The sequence below is a fragment of the Pan troglodytes genome, chromosome 23 (assembly GCF_028858775.2).
Source record: "Pan troglodytes isolate AG18354 chromosome 23, NHGRI_mPanTro3-v2.0_pri, whole genome shotgun sequence".
Lineage (NCBI taxonomy): Eukaryota > Metazoa > Chordata > Mammalia > Primates > Hominidae > Pan > Pan troglodytes.
Genome location: NC_086016.1, coordinates 44,876,538 through 44,898,009, shown reverse-complemented (window position 1 = coordinate 44,898,009; position 21,472 = coordinate 44,876,538). Strand labels below are relative to the sequence as shown.

Sequence of the window (21,472 nt, the reverse complement as noted above, 5' to 3'; positions counted from 1 at the left end):
CTGTGATGGGCTGCCCAGGCCAGGGACAGCACTTGCTGGTAGTTGGGCACTGGGCCAGCGGCACCAATGAGCCTGTTGACACCCAGAGTTTATTTTGTCTGAGGTCACAGGACACCTGCATGGCAAGGCCAAGTCTAAATGACTCCCGAGCCCGAGTGGTCTCTGAGCGTCCTCTCTACACTTACCGTTTCTGCAGCCACACGCGGGAGCATCGCACACGCGGAGACAGGAAAAGGTGGATGAATGAGGTCACCTTTCCTTCTGTTGTGCAGACAGACCTGTCTTCCCCCCGTGTGAATGCCATCATTCTGAATGCAGAGAAAGAGTTCTTTGGTTTTTGCGTTGAGGGAATTTAGCACTTCGGGGTTTTGTGCTGTCAAGAAGCTTGTCTTCTGAAGATAAAAATTTTTAAATTTTTTTTGTGCATTTCTGTAGATGAAGATAAAATTTTATTTTCTTATTTGATCTCAGTGATGTCAGAATAACTTTTTAAAACTGTTTAAGAGACACATTTTTCCTTTCTATTCAGTAACAAATCTCCTTTCATTTTAGAGCCGGTGGGGTCCGTAGTGCTCATTAGACTGTGGTGGGCTTAGCTCCATGGAGACATTTGTGGATAAACGATTGTTTGAGCTGGGCACAGTGCAGGGGGGCGGAGCTGGGGTTCCCAGGCACAGAGATGGGGAGAGGAGCCCACATTCCAGTAGTGGGGACTGGTAGGGTAACAGGAGTCATAAAGTAAACCAGGATTCGGGTGCAGGGGGCTAGGGCCAGGGTGGAGGTAGACTGGAGTGCAGTATAGGGGGCTGTGGAAGCACCAAACTGGGAAGAGGAGGGAACGGAAGGAGGCGGGGAGGCTTCCTGGAAGAATTGATCCTCCAGCTTTTCCCAGCTGGCGTTTCCCCACTAGATCATCGGCTTTGGACCTTAGGGGTCGAGCCAGTTTTGGATGTCTCTCACACTCCCTGTCAGTCAGGGGGTGCCTCGGGAATTCTGCCAAAAGCCTCAGGTCTTCAGCGAGCTTAGGGACCGGGCAGGTGATCTCGCCATGGCAGCTCTTCCAGCAAGGTGATGCCTACATCAGTGGGGGCGCCTCCCTGAGGAGTGAGGGAGAGCAAAAACGGCAGCCACATACCAAATTCCTGCCACTTGCTGGGTGCTCGGCTGAAGGCAAGTGAGCAGTGCATGTCTTCCCAGAGACCCAGGGCTCCAGGATGGGAGATGGCACACAGGGCGGCATATGCTGTGCATGTGAACGCCATGTAGGGTGTCGCGGGGCCTTCTCGACATCTGTGTAACACGCACCAAGGGAGCAGAGCATGGGGAGCCTGGCCGACGGCCTTGAGGAAGAGTTAGTTCAACACAGCTTTGCGTAAACACATCCTTTCTCTCTATGTTGTCTATCTTATGTGTTCTGCCTTTGGACTTAGGATCTGAAAATTGCAATTTCTGGGTTTCTGTGTCATCTATTTTTTATTTTGTCATTTTGAACATTTCAGTTAAAGATTCGTACTCAGTGTGTCTTTATGATTGTTGAAATCTGGGATTCATGCTTTTAAATGATCAAACAGCAAGGGGTGCTTTCAGGGTAGTGAGCTCCATTTTCTTCACCTTCGTACTTGAGGATACAGGTTTCAGGAACAGAGGATACGGCCAGTCAGTGTTGGGAGCAAGAACTGAAAACCCCAAGTTGAGACAGAATTGAGGCCCCGAGGAAAGGACAGGACTAGTGCTGGGTCAGAATCGAGTCTGGATTGTAGATCAGACTCAAGGCGATTCTGAATCTCTAACCCTCTTGGGCCCTGCAAGGTAAATAGCGTCACCTCATTTGCAGATGGGGAGCCCCAGTGAGGTTAGGTATTAGTCTGAGCTTGTGGTTCAAGGTAGCACCGAAGTGTGGAACTTCCAGGGCCTACATTCCAGGGCTGAGACAAGTTGGGAGCCCAGTGGTGGATGAGCTGGTGGGAAGTTTGGGGACCAGGACGAGTGGAATCCCATAGAAATGAGGATGTGGAAATTGCAGTTTGGCACCTGAAAGCAAGGCACGGACTAGATGGTTTTTCAAGGACCCCTGTTACTCTTTGGTGTTTTCAACACACATCACAGATTTCACAACCCTAATATCAACAGTCATCCCCGTTTGGAAAGGAAGATTCAGCATAGGGGTTAGGATAGGTTGGAAGAAAGTTGCCTGAAGCTGTCACCATGGGGACATCTGGCAGGTGTGTACAGGATACAACATCTGCCAGGCACACGCACACCCTCCCCAGCGAAGGTGGGTGAGAGGTAGTGACTCTGCAGGGCACAGTCCTGAGGAGAAGGGACTCAGTCCTGGAGCCCCCTCTAGCTGCCTGGGACGCGGGTTGGCTTAGGGATAAACTAACTCAGGCCCTGGATTTCCCTGAAAGCTTTGTAGCTGCAGTGAAGGCCCGGTGAGGCCCTGCAGCTGGCTGTGCTTATGTGACTCTCTCAGGAATGCGGCAGAAGCGCCGGGAGTTGCTCTTCTGCCGGCCATGAAGTTACTGGCTGATGACGTGCTAAGAGTTGATTCCTTTTAGCTACCATGGAGAGAGCTCGTGTAACTCGCAGGATTGAGAACTGATAAATAGGCCAGGCGCGGTGGCTCACACCTGTATTCCCAACACTTTGGGAGGCTGAGGTGGGTGGATCACTTGAGGTCAGGAGTTCAAGACCAGCCTGGCCAACATGGCGAAGCCCTGTCTCTACTAAAAATACAAAAATTAGCCAGGCGTGGTGGTGCATGTCTGTAATCCCAGCTACTTGGGAGGCTGAGGCAGGAGAATCGCTTGAACCCAGGAGGCAGAGGTTGCGGTGAGCCGAGATCATGCCACTGCTGAGATGCACCACTGTCCAGCCTGGACGACAGAGCGAGACTCCATCTCAAAAAAAAAAGAACTGATAGATAAAGGATCATGAGTTGTTTGGTTGACCATGCCTCTGAGATCTCAGCGACTTCTCAGTCCCTTCCTTTCCAGGGGGAATGGAAATCCCAGCTCCCAGCACTGTTTGGGCTCTGAGAAGATAGGGTGTCCTCTCTCTGCCTGGCATGGATGATGGAGACATATAGAGGCATAGTAGTTGCCCTCAGAACCCACTATTTTGATGCATTTTGGCATGTGACGGCACATGTCCACCAGGGGGAGGGGTGATCTGTGGGGGAAGCGTCCCGGGGCAGCAGAGCCCCCAGCTCACTCTCCGTGGGCCTCATGGCATTTTCCTCAGCTGTGAGAAAGCGGCCTTGCCTCAGAGCTGTCTTCAGCTACCGCCTCAAACATCACTTCCTCCAGGCAGCCCTGACCACCCAGAGTGTTCCTTCTCACAATGTGTCACTGTCTCATTGCATTATTTTTCTGGCCATAAGTTCCATGAGGGACAGTCGCATGGCAGTTTGTTCACCACTATATCCCTAGGGCCTCGTGGCCCTTCACACACAGTGGATGTTCCTTACATACCTCTCAGTGGCAAGAGAGTGTTGCCAGACGCTCAGAAATGGAGTGATGAATGCTTCAGTGGGGAGCCAGCCAGCTGGTGGCATCAGCAGACTGGAAACTGCTCCCTCTGCACCCTGGAGAGGAAGGGCCAGGGGCGAGCCAGCTGGTCCGAGCTGAACCACGGAAGGAAGACGCCCTGGTGGTGCCCCTGCAGGCAAAGCCCATGGAACCAGAGTCAAATGTCTGACCCAAAGCTGGTCAGGTATGCCAGGAAGCACCAACATCGTCTTCAACCAGAAACCCTGGAATCCTGAAGGCTCACCTCACCCCCCACCCTGACCCCCAGACAGGGTGAAGAAATGGCTTAGCAAGAAGTTAGGCCTTGTCAGGCAATCGCCGTGGCAGGCGGAGAGCACAGCTGGCTGGGAAGAAACCTACCCTGCAGTGTAAACCCCTCCTATCCTGGGCCATTTGGTCCTCACAGGAATAGCTCTGACTCTACCTGACAACTGAAAGGGCAGAAATATATGGAGAGGGACTTGTACAAAGTTACACATTTTGGGGCAGGGCCAGATCTGTGCTGCTCCCCTCATGAGAGCAGGTGAAGGGAAGGAGGTCTTGTTAGGGCTGGGAAATCAGATGGATTTGAACAAGATATCGAAAGCATTTTGCCCGTCTCGTTGCCAACTGCAGACTTGGAATTAAGGAATCCCTAAAGAGTTGCCTCATCCTTGTCTGCCAGGCTGACAGAGGAGATGCTAGAGCTTCTTGGCATATTTGATCAGCTTTGGATAAAACATTTGACTCTGGTTCCATGGGCTTGCCTGGCGAGGGGTACGCCAGGAGCTCTTCTGTAGGTCAGCTTGGGATAGCTGGCTCACCCTTGACCCTTCCTCTCCAGGGTGCAGAGGGAGCGGTTGTGGTGCTTGGGCCTTCAGGGCCACAGATTAAAGGGGAAGATCATCCTGAGGTTAAAATCAGGGTCATCCTTGGCAACCGGTCCTAGAAGTTTACAGGCTTGGGGTTCCTGGGAACTTCGCTGGCATATGGTGGGGACAGGAGCAGGGCCTGTGTGCTGCATGGAGTCTGGAATTCTGTTTGTGACTTGCTGGCACCCACAGGGCTGGCTGGAATCACACGCATCATCTCATGTTGACTTGGTAAGTCTCAGTTTACACCAGCTCTGATCCCGGCCTGAGGGATGTTTGGGCAGGTGGCCTCTCTTTCTGTTGCATGACCATGAGTGACTGCATCTCTTCAAACTTCAGTTTCCTTTTCTCTAAAATAGGGACACTAGGTCGGGTGCGGTGGCTCATGCCTGTAATCCCAGCACTTTGGGAGGCCAAGTTGGGAGGATTGCTTGAGCCTAGGAGTTTGAAATCAGCCCTGGCAACATAGTAAGAACCTGTCTCTACAAAAAATATAAAAAATTAGCCAGGTGTAGTGGTACATACCTGTGGTCCCAGCTACTCGGAGGCTGAGGCAGGAGGATCGCTTCGGACGGGAAGGTTGCGCCTCTGTGATTGTGCCACTGCACTCCAGCCTGGGCAATACAGTGAGACCCTTCTCGCAAATAAAATAGTAAAATTTAATTTAATTTTTAAAAATAGACATTAATAGTATCCCCTGGCTAGCATTCTCACAAGATTAAGTGGGGTGGCATGTAAAACTGTCAGTACCCTGCCTGGCCAAGTATGGGATGCTCTATTATGACGCCGTCGCTAGTGAAAATCACTCAGTGTGTGGCACCTGTTGCCGGGAGGCTTACAGTCTAGCTAGGGAAGTGAGGCTAATGTGCTCGAGGCAATTTTGAGACGAGCTGTGACCCGAGGGGCATGGGGACAGTGTTCACAAGGGCCATCATGGCCCCCAGCTGGACCAGATGGCAGGAGTCCTCAGATGAGTCTCCCCTGTCTGTGGGTGCAGGTGGTGTAGACTGGGTCGGTGCTCCACGCTGGTGCTCCAGCAAGGACGGGCTGCATCAGGGAAGCCTGCGTGGGGAAAAGGAGCCAAGACTTCACAGAGAGCTGAGATGGGGGCAGGTAGGAGGGGGACTCGCTCATCAGTAACCGTTCCTGTCTCTATTTCTCCACCTGCAGTTGATACCTAGGCCCCCTCCCCATTTCTAATGTTACAGCTTTTGTTAGCATCTGCTCTCATAAACTTCACACCCCTACTTCATGTGCACGCATTCTTAATTGATGTAAATGGCATCATGCCCCACATCATTCTGTTTCTGTTCTGGGTCAGTGTGTCGGCGTAGTCGCACACATCCTTCCTCCCGCTGCACTGCTGGGCCCCGTGCTTACCTGTGCATTCCCCAGGGAGAGGCCCCCTACCTGTCCTGGGACCAAAGGGAACACTTCTATGGGAATCTAAGCCCAGAATGAAGCTGCTGGGTCATCGTAGGGCACTTGCATGCTTTATGATTTAATGACTGCCTAGTTGTGCACAGAGGCCTGCCCAGTCTGTTTCCACCAGTATATCTAGTAAAGGGTGCTGTACACCCACCTCTGCCCACACTTGGCCTTTCCCACTCTCTGGTGGTTGCCAGTCCACAGGCGTAGAGCTGCCTTGCTGTTCTCAGGCACATCCCTCTGGGCACCCACATACAGAGGCGTCTCTGTGTGCTCTGCCTGCTGTCATCCCAGCTACTCGGGAGGCCGAGGCAGGAAAATCGCTTAAACCCGGGAGGCAGAGGTTGCAGTGAGCCGAGATGGCACCACTGCACTTCAGCTTGGGCAACAGAGCTAGACTCCGTCTCAAAAAAAAAGAAAAAGAAAAATTTTGTTTAAGGAGCCATACCGTAAGTCACAAAGGTATTCGCGTTCATTTTCTTCTGGTCATGTTATGGTTTTACCTCACATTTTTATGGAGTGCCTGCTGTGCGGTAGACCCTGTGGAAAGCAATGGAGAAAGAGTGGTGGATTAGGAAGACACAGGTCCACACCCTCTTAGGGCCCAGAGTCTGAAGGTATTAGGGGTTGGGAGCACCACAGAGCTTGGCATGGTCCTGTGTCTGCACAGCAGACCTTCTCCAGCGTCCTTGTGAAAGGCACCTCTGGACTGTTTACAACACATGCATGCAGGATGGAGGAGGAGCTGACGTGGCCTCTTTGGATAGTCCCCCCAGCACGCCTGTGACAATAAGCTGCTGGGTTTCAGGTAGAGCCCCTTTCTCTGCTCCTGATTGCACGGATGTTTCTGCACAGGGATGGTTGAGATTCCAGCTGCCACTTCATCCTAGCTGACTTTAAAACTGAGGCTTGGCTGACATTGGGTTCTCAGAGGAACGATTAGAAGCCTGGCTCACTGAGAGGGAGTAAGTGCGGCCTGGAGGAGGGCAGGCGGCAGGGCGAGTCCTGGGCTCGGGGAAGGGCATGGGGAAGGGAGTGGATTCCCTGGAGGCAGAGCTTGATTGTGAGGGATGTGGCCCCCAAGGTCCATCCCTGGGAGGCAGGAGAGCGGCCTCCAGAGGACCCTAGAAAGGAGGTTCTCAGCCGGGCACAGTGGCTCACGCCTGTAATCCCAGCACTTTGGGAGGCTGAGGTGGGCAGATCACCTGAGTTCGGGAGTTCGAGACCAGCCTGACCAACATGCAGAAAACCCGTCTCTACTAAAAATACAAAATTAGCTGGGCGTGGTGGTGCATGTCTGTAATCCCAGCTACTCGGGAGGCTGAGGCAAGAGAATTGCTTGAACCAAGGAGGCAGAGGTTGTGGTGAGCCGAGATCGCACCATTGCACTCCAGCCTGGACAACAAGAGCGAAACTGTCTCAAAAAAAAAAAAGGAAGGAGGTTCTCTTTCCCAAGGTGGGCACAGCCTGGAGAAGGCAGGGGTGCTGTATGCAGAGAAACCTGTCTGGGAGCCAGGGATTCCCACGACCTTTGTCCCTGCATCCTCCACCTGGAGGATGGGCAGCTCCCTTTTTTGGCTCGCATGCCCTGGGTTCCACTGAGCAGCCCCATTCTCTGGAGGCTGCTCTCAATTCTTCCTTCCAGGATGTCCCCACCCCCGCCAGCCTTCTGAGCCCCACCAGTCCCCAAGCCTGACACCCTTCAGGATGCAGGCCTAGCCTTCCCAGTTTCTCAGCATCTGCCCTCCCTCATTGCCATTTGCTCCCTGTGTTCTGTGTTCCATTCCCAGCTGACTTCTCTCAGGGCCCCAGGGTCGCCATGTGGACACACCTTCCTTTTGCCAGTGCTGTTCCCTGTGCCTGGAATTATTTTCCTGGCCTCACCTTTAATCTGGCCAGCCTCCTACCTGTCCTTGAAGATGCCCTTTGGATATTGCCTTCAGGATACCTCTCACCCCCTCCTCCTAGTGCCCCAGTTCCAGTGCCCTGTGCCCAAGCGCTGAGTCCCTCAGTAGGTACATGCTTGGCCCTCCGTCTGCCAGGCAGTCCCTCAGGGGAGTGAAGGGATGTCCAGGCACATGTATGCTGAGCATTTGTCTTTGGTAGCTTAGTTTCTGAGTGGAGTGAGCCTGAATTTAGAGGAAGTTAGGAACATAGCTTCATACCTGGTTCAAAAATGAGGATTTTGTGAATGAAGCAATTAATATGTTTGGAAGAAAGCATGCTTATATTCAGTTTCTACCTAAAGTTTTCTGCCATTTGGCTATCCCAAAACAACCTCATGTTTTGAAGTAGAAGAGAGGTTTTTAATTACAAAACTGATAGAGCAGAAATAGTTAACTGTATCTGTGCTGATTTTAATGTATGATCTATTTGTCAAATATTTGAAAATTAATTTTCTTGCATTGTAAAAACTAGTCATTATTATACGTTTGATTTTTTAAAAAATATATTAAAAAGGGAACAGGCCAGGCGCTGTGGCTTATACATGTAATCCCAACACTTTGGGAGGCCAAGGTGGGAGGATCGCTTGAGCCCAGGAATTCAAGACCAGCCTAGGCAACATGGCAAAACCCTGTCTCTGCAAAAAATACAAAAATTAGCCAGGTGTGGTGGTGCGTACCTGTAGTTCCAGCTACTCTGGAGGCTGAGGTGGGAGGATCACTTGAGCCTGGGAGGTTAAGGCCACAGTGAGCCATGATTGTGGCACTGCACTCTAGCCTGGGCAACAAAGCGAGACCCTATCTCAAAAAGAAAAAAAAGGAACAAACTTTACTCAAGAAGGCATACAGATGGCAAATAGTCATAAGAAAAGATTTTCAGTATTATTAGACTTTAGAAAGATGCAAATTAAAATCACAATGCAATATTGCTACACTAAGTAGAATGGCTTAAAATAACAAAACAGAACACCCTGGCAATACTAAGTGCTGGGAGCATGCAGGACAGGGAAGTCTCATACGTTGCTGATGGCAATGCACAGCTGTCCAGTCACTTTGGGTAGCAGTTCGGCAGTTTTGTTAAACGTACAGTTAACATTTCCATTCCTAGGTATTCACCGAAGAGTCATGAAAGCTTATGTCCCCACAAAAGACCAATAGATGAACATTATAGCTTCTTTATTCATAATTCCCCCAAACTGAAAATGACCCAAGCAACCTTCAGCAGGAAGAATATGGATAAACAAAAGAGTGGTATAACTACCCAATCGAATACTACTTAGCAGTAAGAAAGAGTGAACTTCTGATAGTGGTATACCTACACAGTCGAATACTACTTAGCAGTAAGAAAGAGTGAACTTCTGATAGTGGCATAACTACACAATCAAATACTACTTAGCAGTAAGAAAGAGTGACCTTCTGACGTAGATAGCAACATGGATCAGTCTCAGAAACATTATGGTGGGTGACAGAAGCCAGTCTCAAAAGCCAGGCTGCATACTGTATATTCCATATATCCTTGCCATCCTGGAAAAGGGGCAGAAATCATGTCTGTGGTTGCTGGGGGCTGTATGGGGAGGGGATGGGCTGCAAGGGGGCACAAAGGCACTTCATGAGAGATGGAAGTGTCCTGTTCCTTGCTGTGGAGGCGGTAGACAGTGGTATATGTTTGTCCACACTCAGATCTAAGTGTACCCTGTAGTGGGCAGTTTTGCCTGTGTGTAGATTCCATCTCGACCAAGAGAAGCAGCCAGCAGTAGCTCTGCTCCTGGGACGACTGCAGTGCTTTGCCCAGGGAAGTGGGAAGGCCACATTGCTCTGTCCCTGGTGGTTTATGGCGATAGAGACTTCCAGTGATGGCCTGTCACCGGCCACCGCACAACCGTTTCATTAAAGGGACAGCAGGGCCGATGTTGCTGGGGTGCCTCGGTCCCAACTGTTTGACATACTGCCCTTCTCCCGTTGGCTCTGTGCTCAGCCAACTTGCCTCTTGTCCCCAGCAGTGGTCACAGGACCAGCACAGGCTCCTCTGCAGCCTCTAGGACCAACTGGGAGCTTATTTGGAAACCTGAAATGTGTACTTATGGAAACACTCTTCCTGTATTCATCGCGGATTTCCACATTTCAAGAATTGTCCTGTAAATGTGTATTTGCAGCTCCTGTGTGTGCCGATAGGTGGTACCAACATGTGACTTGTTAAGAAATATCCTTTTCTTTTCCCTAAACCTTTAACCAGTGGTTCTGAAAATCACAGAGATAAGCAGGTTTCAAGAGAGCCAAAATACATGATTTGATGGTGATTACCAATTTGAATACTGTTGGTAATAGGCAGATGAAAACCAGCTCTGGGTTGTGGCTTCATGTCGACTGTCAAGGCTAAGTTAGGGCCGTGTTACCTCAGCTCCTCCTACCACCAGCTCAGCGATACTGAGTTGCTTGTTGGGTATTTTTTTCATCCTGCTGTAAATTTCAAAATGACAGTAAGGCCTCATTTTAAGGGAAGCAACCACATAATGTCACTTCCAGTGAGCTGTGAAAATGCTCACTTTCGACTTCCTCACAGGAGCTGCTCTAGTTTGGAGTGGATGCTCAGGTTCAGCTCATGTTTTGACGAGCTGCCGAGCTGCCAGCCTTGCTGGGGGAGGTCTTTGGAGGGAATGAGTAGAGCGGGAAGTCTCATCTGCCTCTGGAGAAGGCTGCCCAGGCTAACCACCTTCCAGGGGTCTTTGCTTTTCACCAGGATTCTGGTTCTCATAGGAGTGGAGTCATCTCAGCCCATGTAGCTCAGCCTCAGAGACAGCCCTTCCTCCAGGTGCTGCAGCCCCCTTCCCTCCCCTTGCCCATCTCTGTGCAGGGCCAGGCAAAGAGATTTTAGAAAAGGTAAAACTGACAAGGGGTTGACTAAGATTTTTGAAGGCATTGGGAGAAAAAGGCTGAAAAGAGATCGTTTTTCTGTCATATTTCCTCTGGGTGCTCAAGTTATCAGCGACTGTAGCCTTTCAAGCCAGCAGCTAAAAGAATGAAACATATCGAACATTTTCGTTTTCACCCCAAATTAGCCATTAACATTTCCTCAGTTACTCTTTTATTACTTATAACTTTGATGAACTAGTTTTTCTTTTCGTATACGAAAAAAGGCAGTCAAAACTCAGCTTAGCCCTGACAAAGCTTTGCCATCAAGACAGTCCTACCTGGAACCCTTTGAAAAACTGCCTTTGGGCTGGGCGCGGTGCCTCACGCCTGTAATCCCAGCACTTTGGGAGGCTGATGTGGGTGGATCACAAGGTCAGGAGATTGAGACCATCCTGGCCAACATGGTGAAACCCTGTCTCCACTAAAAATACAAAAACTAGCTGGGTGTGATGGCATGCGTGCCTGTAGTCCAAGCTACTGAGGAGGCTGAGGCAGAAGAATCACTTGAACCTGGGAGGCGGAGGTTGCAGTGAGCCGAGATCGTGCCACTGCACTCCAGCCTGACGACAGCGAGACTGTGTCTCAAAAAAAAAAAAACAATTGCCTTCAGCTCCAGCCTAGCCACTGTGGCTGCAGGATCTTGACAAACCACGTAACTTCTCTAAGCCTTTGTTTCCTCATCTGTAAAATGGGGACACTTATTCCTACTAGGTAGGGGAGACAGTATTTGGAGGTGTAAAACACCTAGCAGGTCGCCTGGCACATGGTAGGTGCTCAGGAAGTGGAAAAGTTTTTACAGCTATGATTGGGAAGTAATAACCCAGCACATGATGGATGACATCAAAGCAGAAGGCTTTGGTTAGATGTCACCTACTCCAGGAAGCCAGCTCCAGCCCCTCAGTCTGCGTGAGGTGCCCGTTTAGGCATCCTCAGCCCCACCCCTTCCTCCATGGTAGCCCTTCCTGAGCCAGTCAGCCTCCCTTCCTGACCCACAGCCCAGTTTCTACTTGGTACCCAACCTAAAGAACATTGAGAAGCCCCCGTTCACTGATGTGTATGATCTTATTAATAATAAAAATAGAGAGGCTCATTATCTAACTACACGGAGTGCCTTTCAAACTCTTGGAGAGGGGTGTGGTAAACATGACCCCAGGGGCGCATCAGGGCCTGGTTGGCATGGAGGCCATTTGTGCCACAGCCAAGGACAGGCTGCCCCAAGCCCCCTGCCTCCCGGCTGGTTCTCTCTCCTAGGTTGGGAACTACAAGCGGACTGTGAAGCGGATCGACGATGGCCACCGCCTGTGCAGCGACCTCATGAACTGCCTGCATGAGCGGGCACGCATCGAGAAGGCGTATGCGCAGCAGCTCACTGAGTGGGCCCGGCGCTGGAGGCAGCTCGTGGAGAAGGGTACGGGGCCCTGGCACAGAGCCGGGGGCTCTGGGCACGTTGTGACCCTCTCTATGCAAGTTTTATGTCTTTTAAGATTGGGGCAAGAGTGCATTTCCCAGTTCCAGAGCGGGGTGTGATTTTTATGGGGAGCATTAGTGCCCATCACCAGAAGGCACAGGCTCCGTGAGCTTTTGTCCACTTTCCTTGGGGACACAGGACTATCACCCTTGTCATCCATAGGACACACTTGCACTTGCCGAGTTAACTCAGAACTCAGGTAAGTTCCTATCACGTGGAAGGCCTTGCCGCTTGGCACCTTAGTTTCTAACACTGAGAGCTGTTTATTTTTAAACTTGGCCATGTAGCAGGTCAGATAAGACTAGCTGGCAACACCTGGCAGTCTTTCTGAGTTTATATTTTAAGGGAATAATTACAGGTGTTGTATGGCAGAGGTTTCACCCCCTTCTGTCCCCACCGAAAAGCTCAGAAGATTCTGCAGCTTTATTAGTGCCACTGTTGTGTGGACAGGGGCCATGCTTAGAACACACTTCCCAGCAGGGAAGGGGAACTTGACTGATTACAGCCTTTCCGGCACAGAAGCAGAGCAGTGTGGGTTTCTCAAGGTGTGTTTTGGGGCAGGCTTTCCTGTGCTGACCAGCTGTCCTCAGCCCCAGCTGTCCTCAGCCAATCAAGGGACCCAGGTCCCAAGCAAGCCAGGTCTAGTCCAGCTGCCTGTCCTTTCCCGTGATGGTGACATGGGTTGTTTGTGTGGGCTTAGCACAGTCCTTAGGGCAGGGTATGTGCCCAGGCTGTGGAGCAGGCACGTGGCAGAGGAGGGGCCTAGGATAGGTCAGCTCCCTTGGTCGGTGGCAGTGTCGTCATTTCATTTCCACCTGCTGCAGCCCCTCTCCCAGGATCAAGCTGTCAGTCAGAGCTTGAGGTTTACAGAGCACCCTTACCACCCTCACCTTGTGGGTCTGGCTGTAACGTTGTGGACAGGACAGGAATGTGCTCATTTTGTAGACACGAAGGCACAGAGAGGTCCAACTTCCGGGGCTGTTCTCTGTTGTCTCCAAGCCCCAGAGTCACGTGTCCCCCTCTGGGTTCTCACAGCCTGCCCTCCCCTCAGCCCACCTCTGTCATGACTCAGCGCACTTGGTCACTGTCCCTGTGACCACCTTGAAGACCAGCCATGGATCTTCTCGATTTCTGCCCCAGCTCCGTTGTGGCTCTCCCTCCCTCCAGCCTCACGCCACCCCACCCTACCCCCTGAATAGAAATGCCAGCCTGGATTAGGGCTTCCTTCCTGAGCCTCGGGGACTGAGAACAGTGAGCAGGGAGAGGCGACTCAGCCCCTCCTGCCATACTGGTCCAGAGCAGGCTCCTGCTTCCTCCTCTCCTTCCTTCTGCAGGATGGGCTTCCATTCTGCTGAGGGGACAGTCCTCATTCCACAGTGTTCTCGAGCTTGTGCTCAGAGCCAGGCTCTTTCTGGGAGTGAATGAACACGGTCCTGCAGAGGAAGGCAGTGCAGGGCTAGCCAGGGGCCAAGCAGGGCTGATAGGAGCCATGCCAGGAGAAGCGTTGGCATGGTGTGGGTGGGTGCCCAACACCTGGGAGAAGCGTCTGCTCACTTCAGAAGGTCCCCCCTTCTCTGGCCACCTTTAAGTAAATTAAGACTTCTAAGATGTGGAAATTTGAGTTTTTATAGAGTTCAGTGGCTTTAAATAAAGGAAAGGCATGGCCGGGCGCGGTGGCTCACGCCTGTAATCCCTGCACTTTGGGAGGCCGAGGCGAATGGATCACCTGAGGTCAGGAGATCGAGATCAGCCAGCCTGGCCAACATGGTGAAACCCCGTCTCTACTAAAAATACAAAAATTTAGCCAGGCGTGGTGGCGGGCACCTGTAATCCCAGCTACTCGGGAGGCTGAGGCAGGAGAATCTCTTGAACCTGGGAGACAGAGTTTGCAGTGAGCCAAGATCGCGTCTCTGCACTCCAGCCAGGACAATAAGAGTGAAACTCCATCCCAAAAATAAAAATAAAGGAAAGGCATGTAATCCCCCAATTTTCCTAACACGAGGGGCAGAGCAAATTCAGCTTTGGGAACTGAAAAAGACACAGAGTCCCTGAGAGAAAAATATCTGAAACCCTGAAAGGAAACCCTCTGTGGTCTAAATGGCCACATTGAACAGCCGAGGTGTGAGCAGAGCAGACCCCACCATGGCCGGCGCTGAGTGACCCGCAGCTTCTCTCCCCTGCACAGGGCCCCAGTACGGGACCGTGGAGAAGGCCTGGATGGCCTTCATGTCCGAGGCAGAGAGGGTGAGCGAGCTGCACCTCGAGGTGAAGGCCTCACTGATGAACGATGACTTCGAGAAGATCAAGAACTGGCAGAAGGAAGCCTTTCACAAGCAGATGATGGGCGGCTTCAAGGAGACCAAGGAAGCTGAGGACGGCTTTCGGAAGGCACAGAAGCCCTGGGCCAAGAAGCTGAAAGAGGTACATCTGTCCTGCAGGCTTCCCTGCCCGGCCTCGCTCTGCCTGGCACCCCACTAGCAGCACCACCTCCTGCACCCAGGACTTCCTGCCACTGGCTGTAGGCACAGGAGGCCAGACCTGGTAGAGATAAAGCCACTTCTCAGGCTAGAAGCCCATGGTAGTTGACATTTACTCAGGTTGAAGATGCTGAATGCTCTATGTGCATTCTTTAAATTTTTTATTTTTATTTTTTGAGACAAAGTCTCTCTCTCCCAGGCTGGAGTGCAGTGGTGCAATCTCAGCTCACTGCAACCTGTGCCTCCTGGGTTCAAGCAATTCTGCCTCAGCCCTCCGAGTAGCTGGGACTACCGGCACATGCCACCACACCCTGCTAATTTTTGTATTTTTAGTAGAGACGGGGTTTCACCATGTTGGCCAGGCTGGTCTCGAACTCTTGACCTCAGGTGATCCACCCACCTTGGCCTCCCAAAGTGCTGGAATTACAGGGCATTCTTTAAATTTGATCCTACCAACACATTTTACAGATTTGGTAACTGAGGATCAGAACCATACATTGGTGGTAGAGCTCAAAGCCCAAGCTCTTAACCACTAACAGTACTTCTCCCAACCCTGGGGAAGTGTCTGCTGGAGACTTAAAAGTCCTTGCCGGGCGCGGTGGCTCACGCCTGTAATCTCAGCACTTTGGGAGGCTGAGGCAGGCGGATCACGAGGTCAGGAGATTGAGACCATCCTGGCCAACATGATGAAACCCCATCTCTACTAAAAGTACAAAAATTAGCAGGGCGTGGTGGCGGGCGCCTGTAGTTCCAGCTACTCAGGAGGCTGAGGGAGGAGAATCACTTGAACCCGGGAGGTGGAAGTTGCAGTGAGCTGAGATCACGCCACTGCACTCCAGCCTGGTGACAGAGGGAGACTCTGTCTCAAAAAAAAAAAAAAAGTCACTTTGGCTGCTCTGCGTGTGGAGTAGCCTTTCTTTATTCCTTTACTTTCTCAATAAACTTGCTTTCACTTTATTTTTTTTTCAAGTCCCTTTGACGATAGAACTAGTTTACATTTTTCTTTCTCTTGCATGGGTTTTTCTCCCAAAATTTCAAACATTGATACCTGTTTTTCTAAAAGTAGCAACCAAAGCCATTGAGTTTTGTCGAGCCTTGGCTAGTTGGAGGCTGTCATCTGTCCACCCCAGCCCTCAGCTTGTGTGCCCCGCCCCTGCCTGCAGCCTCGCCCCCCATTCCTTGCTGGAATGGAGTAGACGGTAGATGTGCCACCCCCAACACCCAGATGTTCTCTGGCCTTGCGCTGCCTTCCTCCGCCTCAGAATCATCCAGAACATGCCTCTGTCCTTCCGGATGGTTTTCTCTGTGTCTCCTTTTCTCTGTGTCTTAGCTTTTGTCACATCTCCTTTCTCTTCTGTTTTGTCCCTGGCCCCATTCATAATGAAACTGTCTGTGTCTCATGAGGCCTTTGCTAATAAACTCCTCCTTCCCTCTAGAATGAAATTTGTGGCTTTGGCTCAAATAAGGAAGGATCTGTTAAGAGTGTGTGTGTGTGTGTGTGTGTGTGTGTGTGTGTGTGTGTGTGTGTGTGTGTGTAAAAACCATTAAAACCAGAGGAAATGTGGCCGATGGTCCTCTCTCTCATGCTAGGTTCCTCCTTGGAACTTTCTTTGTATTTGCTGATCCTGCGGCCTGGCATGGTCTTCCTGGGATGCCCATAACCCCTCCATGTGCGTGTTCCATGTCATCTCAGTAGCTTTCTCCACCCACCCCATGCTCCGTCTCAGTTGTCCTCCCCCACACTTAATGCCCTCTAATTGACTCTGGCATGTAACTTTTCCTATACTGTATCTGCCTCCTGCAACTCAAATGAAAGCTTCACAAAGGCCTTGTGTTTCTTGCTGTGTTCCTGGTGCCTCGAACCATGCACAGGACAAGCAAGTACTCCATGAATATGTGTTGAGTGCGTTCCTGTTGTGACTGGTTGCTATGATAGTATACATACAATTTTGTACCTGCCTTTTTCTCCCCTCTTGGTAGCACAAGCATTCCCATGGTCTGTGTGACTTCTAGTGAGGATCCTGAACTCCCAGTGACATGGCATTCAGGAACTCATTCTCCCTGTAGGTAGAAGCAGCAAAGAAAGCCCACCATGCAGCGTGCAAAGAGGAGAAGCTGGCTATCTCACGAGAAGCCAACAGCAAGGCAGACCCATCCCTCAACCCTGAACAGCTCAAGAAATTGCAAGACAAAATAGAAAAGTGCAAGCAAGATGTTCTTAAGGTAAACTGTACACTTGTTTTTACACGTCGAGTGTCACCGTGTCAGTTGTTGACGTGTCTGGCATATAGCCTTCTGTAACTGCTTGGGTGAATGGGTGGATAGAGGGATAAATAACCAATAAAACACACCCCTGTCCTCAAGAAGGCCACAGGTGAGTGCCCTAGCACCTCGCCTCACCATAGCCACTGTACCTGCTCAGTCAAGGGACAGAGCCAGGCTCTGGGCAAGCCAGGGGTAAGAGACAGCTCTTGGTGCTCAGAGACACAAGGACAACTGGGATTGCTGCAGGGAGCTGCTTGTGCCAACATGGGCGTCGCCAGTGGTGGGTGTGAATGGGTGTGGCTGGTGGCAGGTGTGAATGGTTGTGACCAGTGGTGGGTGTGAATGGGTGTGGTGTGAGCTGGTATGGAGGGTTATAAGGACCAAATCACCAGTGGCCTGGACAGCCAGGCTGAGTAAGGAGCTTAGGATGCTGCTGACCAGGAGCCACTCAGGAAGGCCTGAGCCTGGGTGGAGTCAGGGAGGAGGTGAGGAGGGTGAGATGGTTTAGAAGGATTGCTCTGCTTGTGTAGGGAGAGGGGCTGGGGGCAGAGACCTGGGGGAGGGACTGCAGGCTGGGAGCGTTTGTCTGGGGGAGCCAGGTGGGAGGGAGGATGGAGGGGCCCTGCAGTCTCCACAGTGACAGGCCCCGAAAGTGAGGCAGAGGCTGTGGAGCCAGGGGTGGCAGAAGGGTGGTCTTTGGCCAAGGAGAGACCGTGACCAGGCACTGTGGCATCATGGGTGCCCTTCCATTTCTGTTGTGAAGCGGAGATTTTCTGCCCCATGGGTTAATGAGAAATCATTGTGTAAACTATTACATGCTCCGCAGGTGTAGATAAGTGATTCTGCCTGGAAGGTCCTGGAGTCACAGGACTTAAAACCAGACAGCGTCATCGTCTTGTGATTTAAAAGTTCACAGGAAGGGAGGGGCTCAGCCCTCGGCCCCACCTCCCCTCCTTTGGTCAGCCATGAGGGGTGAGGGCTGGGGGGTATGATTGCCGAGGGCCTGCCCTGCCTCGGTGTTTGGAGAGGAGATTCCCAACCAGGATTTGCAGAGAGAGACGGAATGAGGTAGAGAGAGACTGCACTCCAGGAAGAGGACATGGGCAGAGGGGAGGCAGGAGGCCTAAGCTGGTTTCACTACCCACCAGCCTTTCCTGGCCCCTGTCAGTTAGGTGGTGGCATCCCTGTTTTGTGAATGAGGAAACCAAGATCAGAGAGGTTAAGTCACGTGCCATCCAGCAGGTGAGAGCAGGAACTTCTGACCTCAAGCCCATACATACGCCCTTTCTCCACTGTTCCTCACTGCTATGCCGTCGGTGTAGCAAGGGGAACACGTCATCTACACGAGAGTTCGTCACTCAGACTAAGTGTCAGAATCCTCTGGGAAACCCCTCTCACTCCCATTGCTGGAGCCAGGAATCTGGGCTTTTGAAGCAGCCCAGGTGCCTCCACGGTGGGATCAGGTGAGGAGCCTGGAACCAACTACTGAGTGGGAGGCACCTGGGCTCAAGAAGCACAAGGTCCGGGAGAACTCTAGGGCCTTTGCCAGAATCCCTGGGAATCAGGTGCCCAAAAAGGTGCCTAGAGGAAAGATGGGGCTTCTCCATGTTGGGCGGGGGCGTGCCTGTGTGAGAGAAAGGCAAACGGAGATGGAGAGGAAGAGAGGCCTTTCATGTTTGACAGCCACCCAGAACATCAACTCAGGCTTTTGCAGAACAGGCCCAGGGCTCGAGGTTGGACATAAGCGCCTGGCAGGATGACTGGGACAGTTTGTAGTGGGTTCCCTCCTGGGACCCTCCCTGCCTCTGTGGTCTGGCCAGTGACTGCAGGATATGAGAGGTCCTTGTGTGCCTAGAGCTCTGGAGAGGAGGCCAGTCCCTCCCCACCACCCTTCTTGACGCAGTTTCCAAAATCCAGCACACAGCCTGGGAAACATAGTGAGACCTCATCTCTACAAAAAATTTAAAAATTTAGTTGGGTGTGGTAGCACGTGCCTGTAGTCCCAGCTACTTCGGAGGCTGAGGCGGGAGGATTGCTTGAGCCCAGGAGTTCAGGGCTGCTGCAAGCTGTGGTCACACCACTGCACTCCAGCCTGGGTGACAGAGTGAGACCTCATCTCTAAAGTAGGTAAGTAGGTAGGTACATACATACCTACCTACCTACCTACCTACCTACCTACCTACATACATACATACCATTGCTGACTGGTTGCACATGTACTTTCATGTTTCTTATCAGCCATCAACTACATCTTGTAGCATCCATCATAAAAGAACTTTTTGCATTTAGTGCTAAAATATTACAATCCACCTAAGGGTGAAGGCCGCCTCTTGTTTTACTCCATGGGTGTTCGCTGAGAACTTTCTATGCCCTGCAAGGGGATTTCCAGAACAGTGATGACCCTGCTGAGTACCTGGCCTGTGCTGGGGGCAGGACTTGGGGCTAGCAGGGTCGGCACAGGCTGAGGGCAGGGGCAGCCCAGAGGTGGAGCATCTTGTTGCCACTGAGTACCCTGAGAGCTCCCGGGAGGCTATTGTGTCTTGAAGGCTCCTGAGATGGGGCTGCTCTGTGTCACTTCAGCAGTATCCTCCAGATGCTGGGCGCTGAACCCACAGCTATGTGTCTTGGGCTTCTGAGCTAGGCTCCCATGCAGGGCTGCCAGGTAGTGGGCACGGGCAGTGTGGATGGCTGTGGGGAATAGGGGAATAGCCACAGAGCTGTGGAGCTCTCTCTCTGCTGGGCATGCCCCAGCCCTGGCAGGGGTGGCCTTTTCCTGGCACAGAGGACCCAAGCCCAGCCATCTTAGGAGGCTGAGAAGCAGAGCAAGGACCCGGATACCAGGAGAGGAGAAAGGGGCAGGAGTCAGGGCCCTAGAGGGCGGGGTGGAACCTGGTCTCACGAGGCTGGGGAAGGCTTCAAGAAGAGGAGTTGCTTTGGAGCCTGAAGCAGAGTCTCCCAGGGCTCTGAGCCACGTGAGTCAGAGGAGAGCATCTGGGAGGGGAGCCGCATGGGCAGGGTAGACTCAGTCCCAGCTGGGGGCAGAGAGGGTGCCCGATAGGCCTGCAGTGTCTCGGGAAGCGCTCCATCCTTCCTCAGAAGGCCCTGCACATGTTGTTAGGGACAGCAAAGCTTAGACCTGAGTGGAGCCCGTGACTACCCCCATAGTAGAAAGAATTGCAATAAATAGGTGGCCCCAGCCCTGCTATCTCTCACCCACCCCAGGGGGACAACACGACCATGATCCCACCAACTAACAAAACCACCTGGCCACCAAACTGGTGGCCCTGCATGCTGAGATGAGGGGGTACGGGGAAGTGTGTACCAGTGTGAGGTCATTGACCTCGAGGCACATCCCCACCAGATGAATGTGCCCACTTTAGCCATGTCTTAGGAATTTCACACATTTTCTAGCTGCCCCTGGATATTCTTGAGATAGGCCACACCTGCTTTTAACATTTCCTGCCTTGTAAAACCCCTTCTTGGGACAATCTGGGAGGGAGCAGCTGTGTGAGGGGGATGGAGTGGGCTGAAAGACAAGAGAAGGAGGACTTTTTTTGAATGCCTTCTTCCTGCACCCCATCATGTACCTATCAGAACACTGTGAAGGAGAGATGTCCTCATCTGATAAAGGACAGTGAGGCTCCAAGAGAGCTGCAGGATTCAGCCCCAGCCCCACCTTTGCTGTGGGCCAGATCTGAGGCTTGAGGGTAGCCAGGCACAGCCCTTCCCCACAGGGAGAAGAGGACATGGGCGTGTGGCACGCTCAAGACCATACACACTGAGTTCTGGGGAGACTGCCCTTTGCCGGCATCTACCTGTCTGGGCCTTGCTCCAGCTGAGAGACAGGGCAGATGGCAGGAGTGTGATTCACCTTGCAGGAGTGGAGGGACTGGGACTTGAATTTGAAGTCTGTCAGAATCCAGAACTCCTGTTTTTTCTTTGCATTTGGAATCTGGGGAGGCCTGAGACACTCCAGGGGCGGGGTGAGCCAAGGGCTAAATGGAAATGAACCTCTGTCTTGTGCCTGGATTTTCCTTTAGACCAAAGAGAAGTATGAGAAGTCCCTGAAGGAACTCGACCAGGGCACACCCCAGTACATGGAGAACATGGAGCAGGTGTTTGAGCAGTGCCAGCAGTTCGAGGAGAAACGCCTTCACTTCTTCCGGGAGGTTCTGCTGGAGGTTCAGAAGCACCTAGACCTGTCCAATGTGGCTGGGTAAGTTTCCTTTGAGCTAAAACACACACGTCATTGAAGTCAACGGAAAGTGCTTTTGAAGCAAACTCAGATGCTGCTCCCAGGTTTGGGATGGCGCGTTCATCAGGAGGTCTCCTCACCGCCCTCAGGGCCTCCTGCTTCTTTGTAATCTGGATGGCAGGGAGGGCCCCTCTGCTGAGTGTTTCTGCAGCTGCAGGCATGGCCGGCTGGACCTCTGGAAGGCCTGGTTGACCCAGCCAGTTGCTGGCCCAAGCAGATAAGGCCGGGCCCACTCTGCCAACTCCATGTACAGGTCGGGGTGGGAATGGAGATTGCCCATTCTGGGGCCACAGCTAGGACCAAGGCAGCTGGCATATCTTTTCTTTTCTTTTTTTTTTTTTTTTT

At 51.9% G+C, this 21,472-nt stretch overlaps 1 protein-coding gene across 12 annotated transcripts in view; it reads left to right on the top strand.

The window, feature by feature from the left end:
• PACSIN2 (protein kinase C and casein kinase substrate in neurons 2) overlaps nt 1-21,472 on the top strand; it is a 146,256-nt gene that overhangs the window by 110,542 nt on the left and 14,242 nt on the right. For all 12 annotated transcript variants that reach the window (XM_001171540.6, XM_054676167.2, XM_063808000.1 and 9 more), the window contains exons 3-6: nt 11,914-12,070; nt 14,316-14,551; nt 16,675-16,830; nt 20,913-21,088. In XM_001171540.6, coding sequence (XP_001171540.1) covers nt 11,914-12,070; nt 14,316-14,551; nt 16,675-16,830; nt 20,913-21,088 — 725 coding nt within the window. The remainder of the gene's footprint in view (nt 1-11,913; nt 12,071-14,315; nt 14,552-16,674; nt 16,831-20,912; nt 21,089-21,472) is intronic.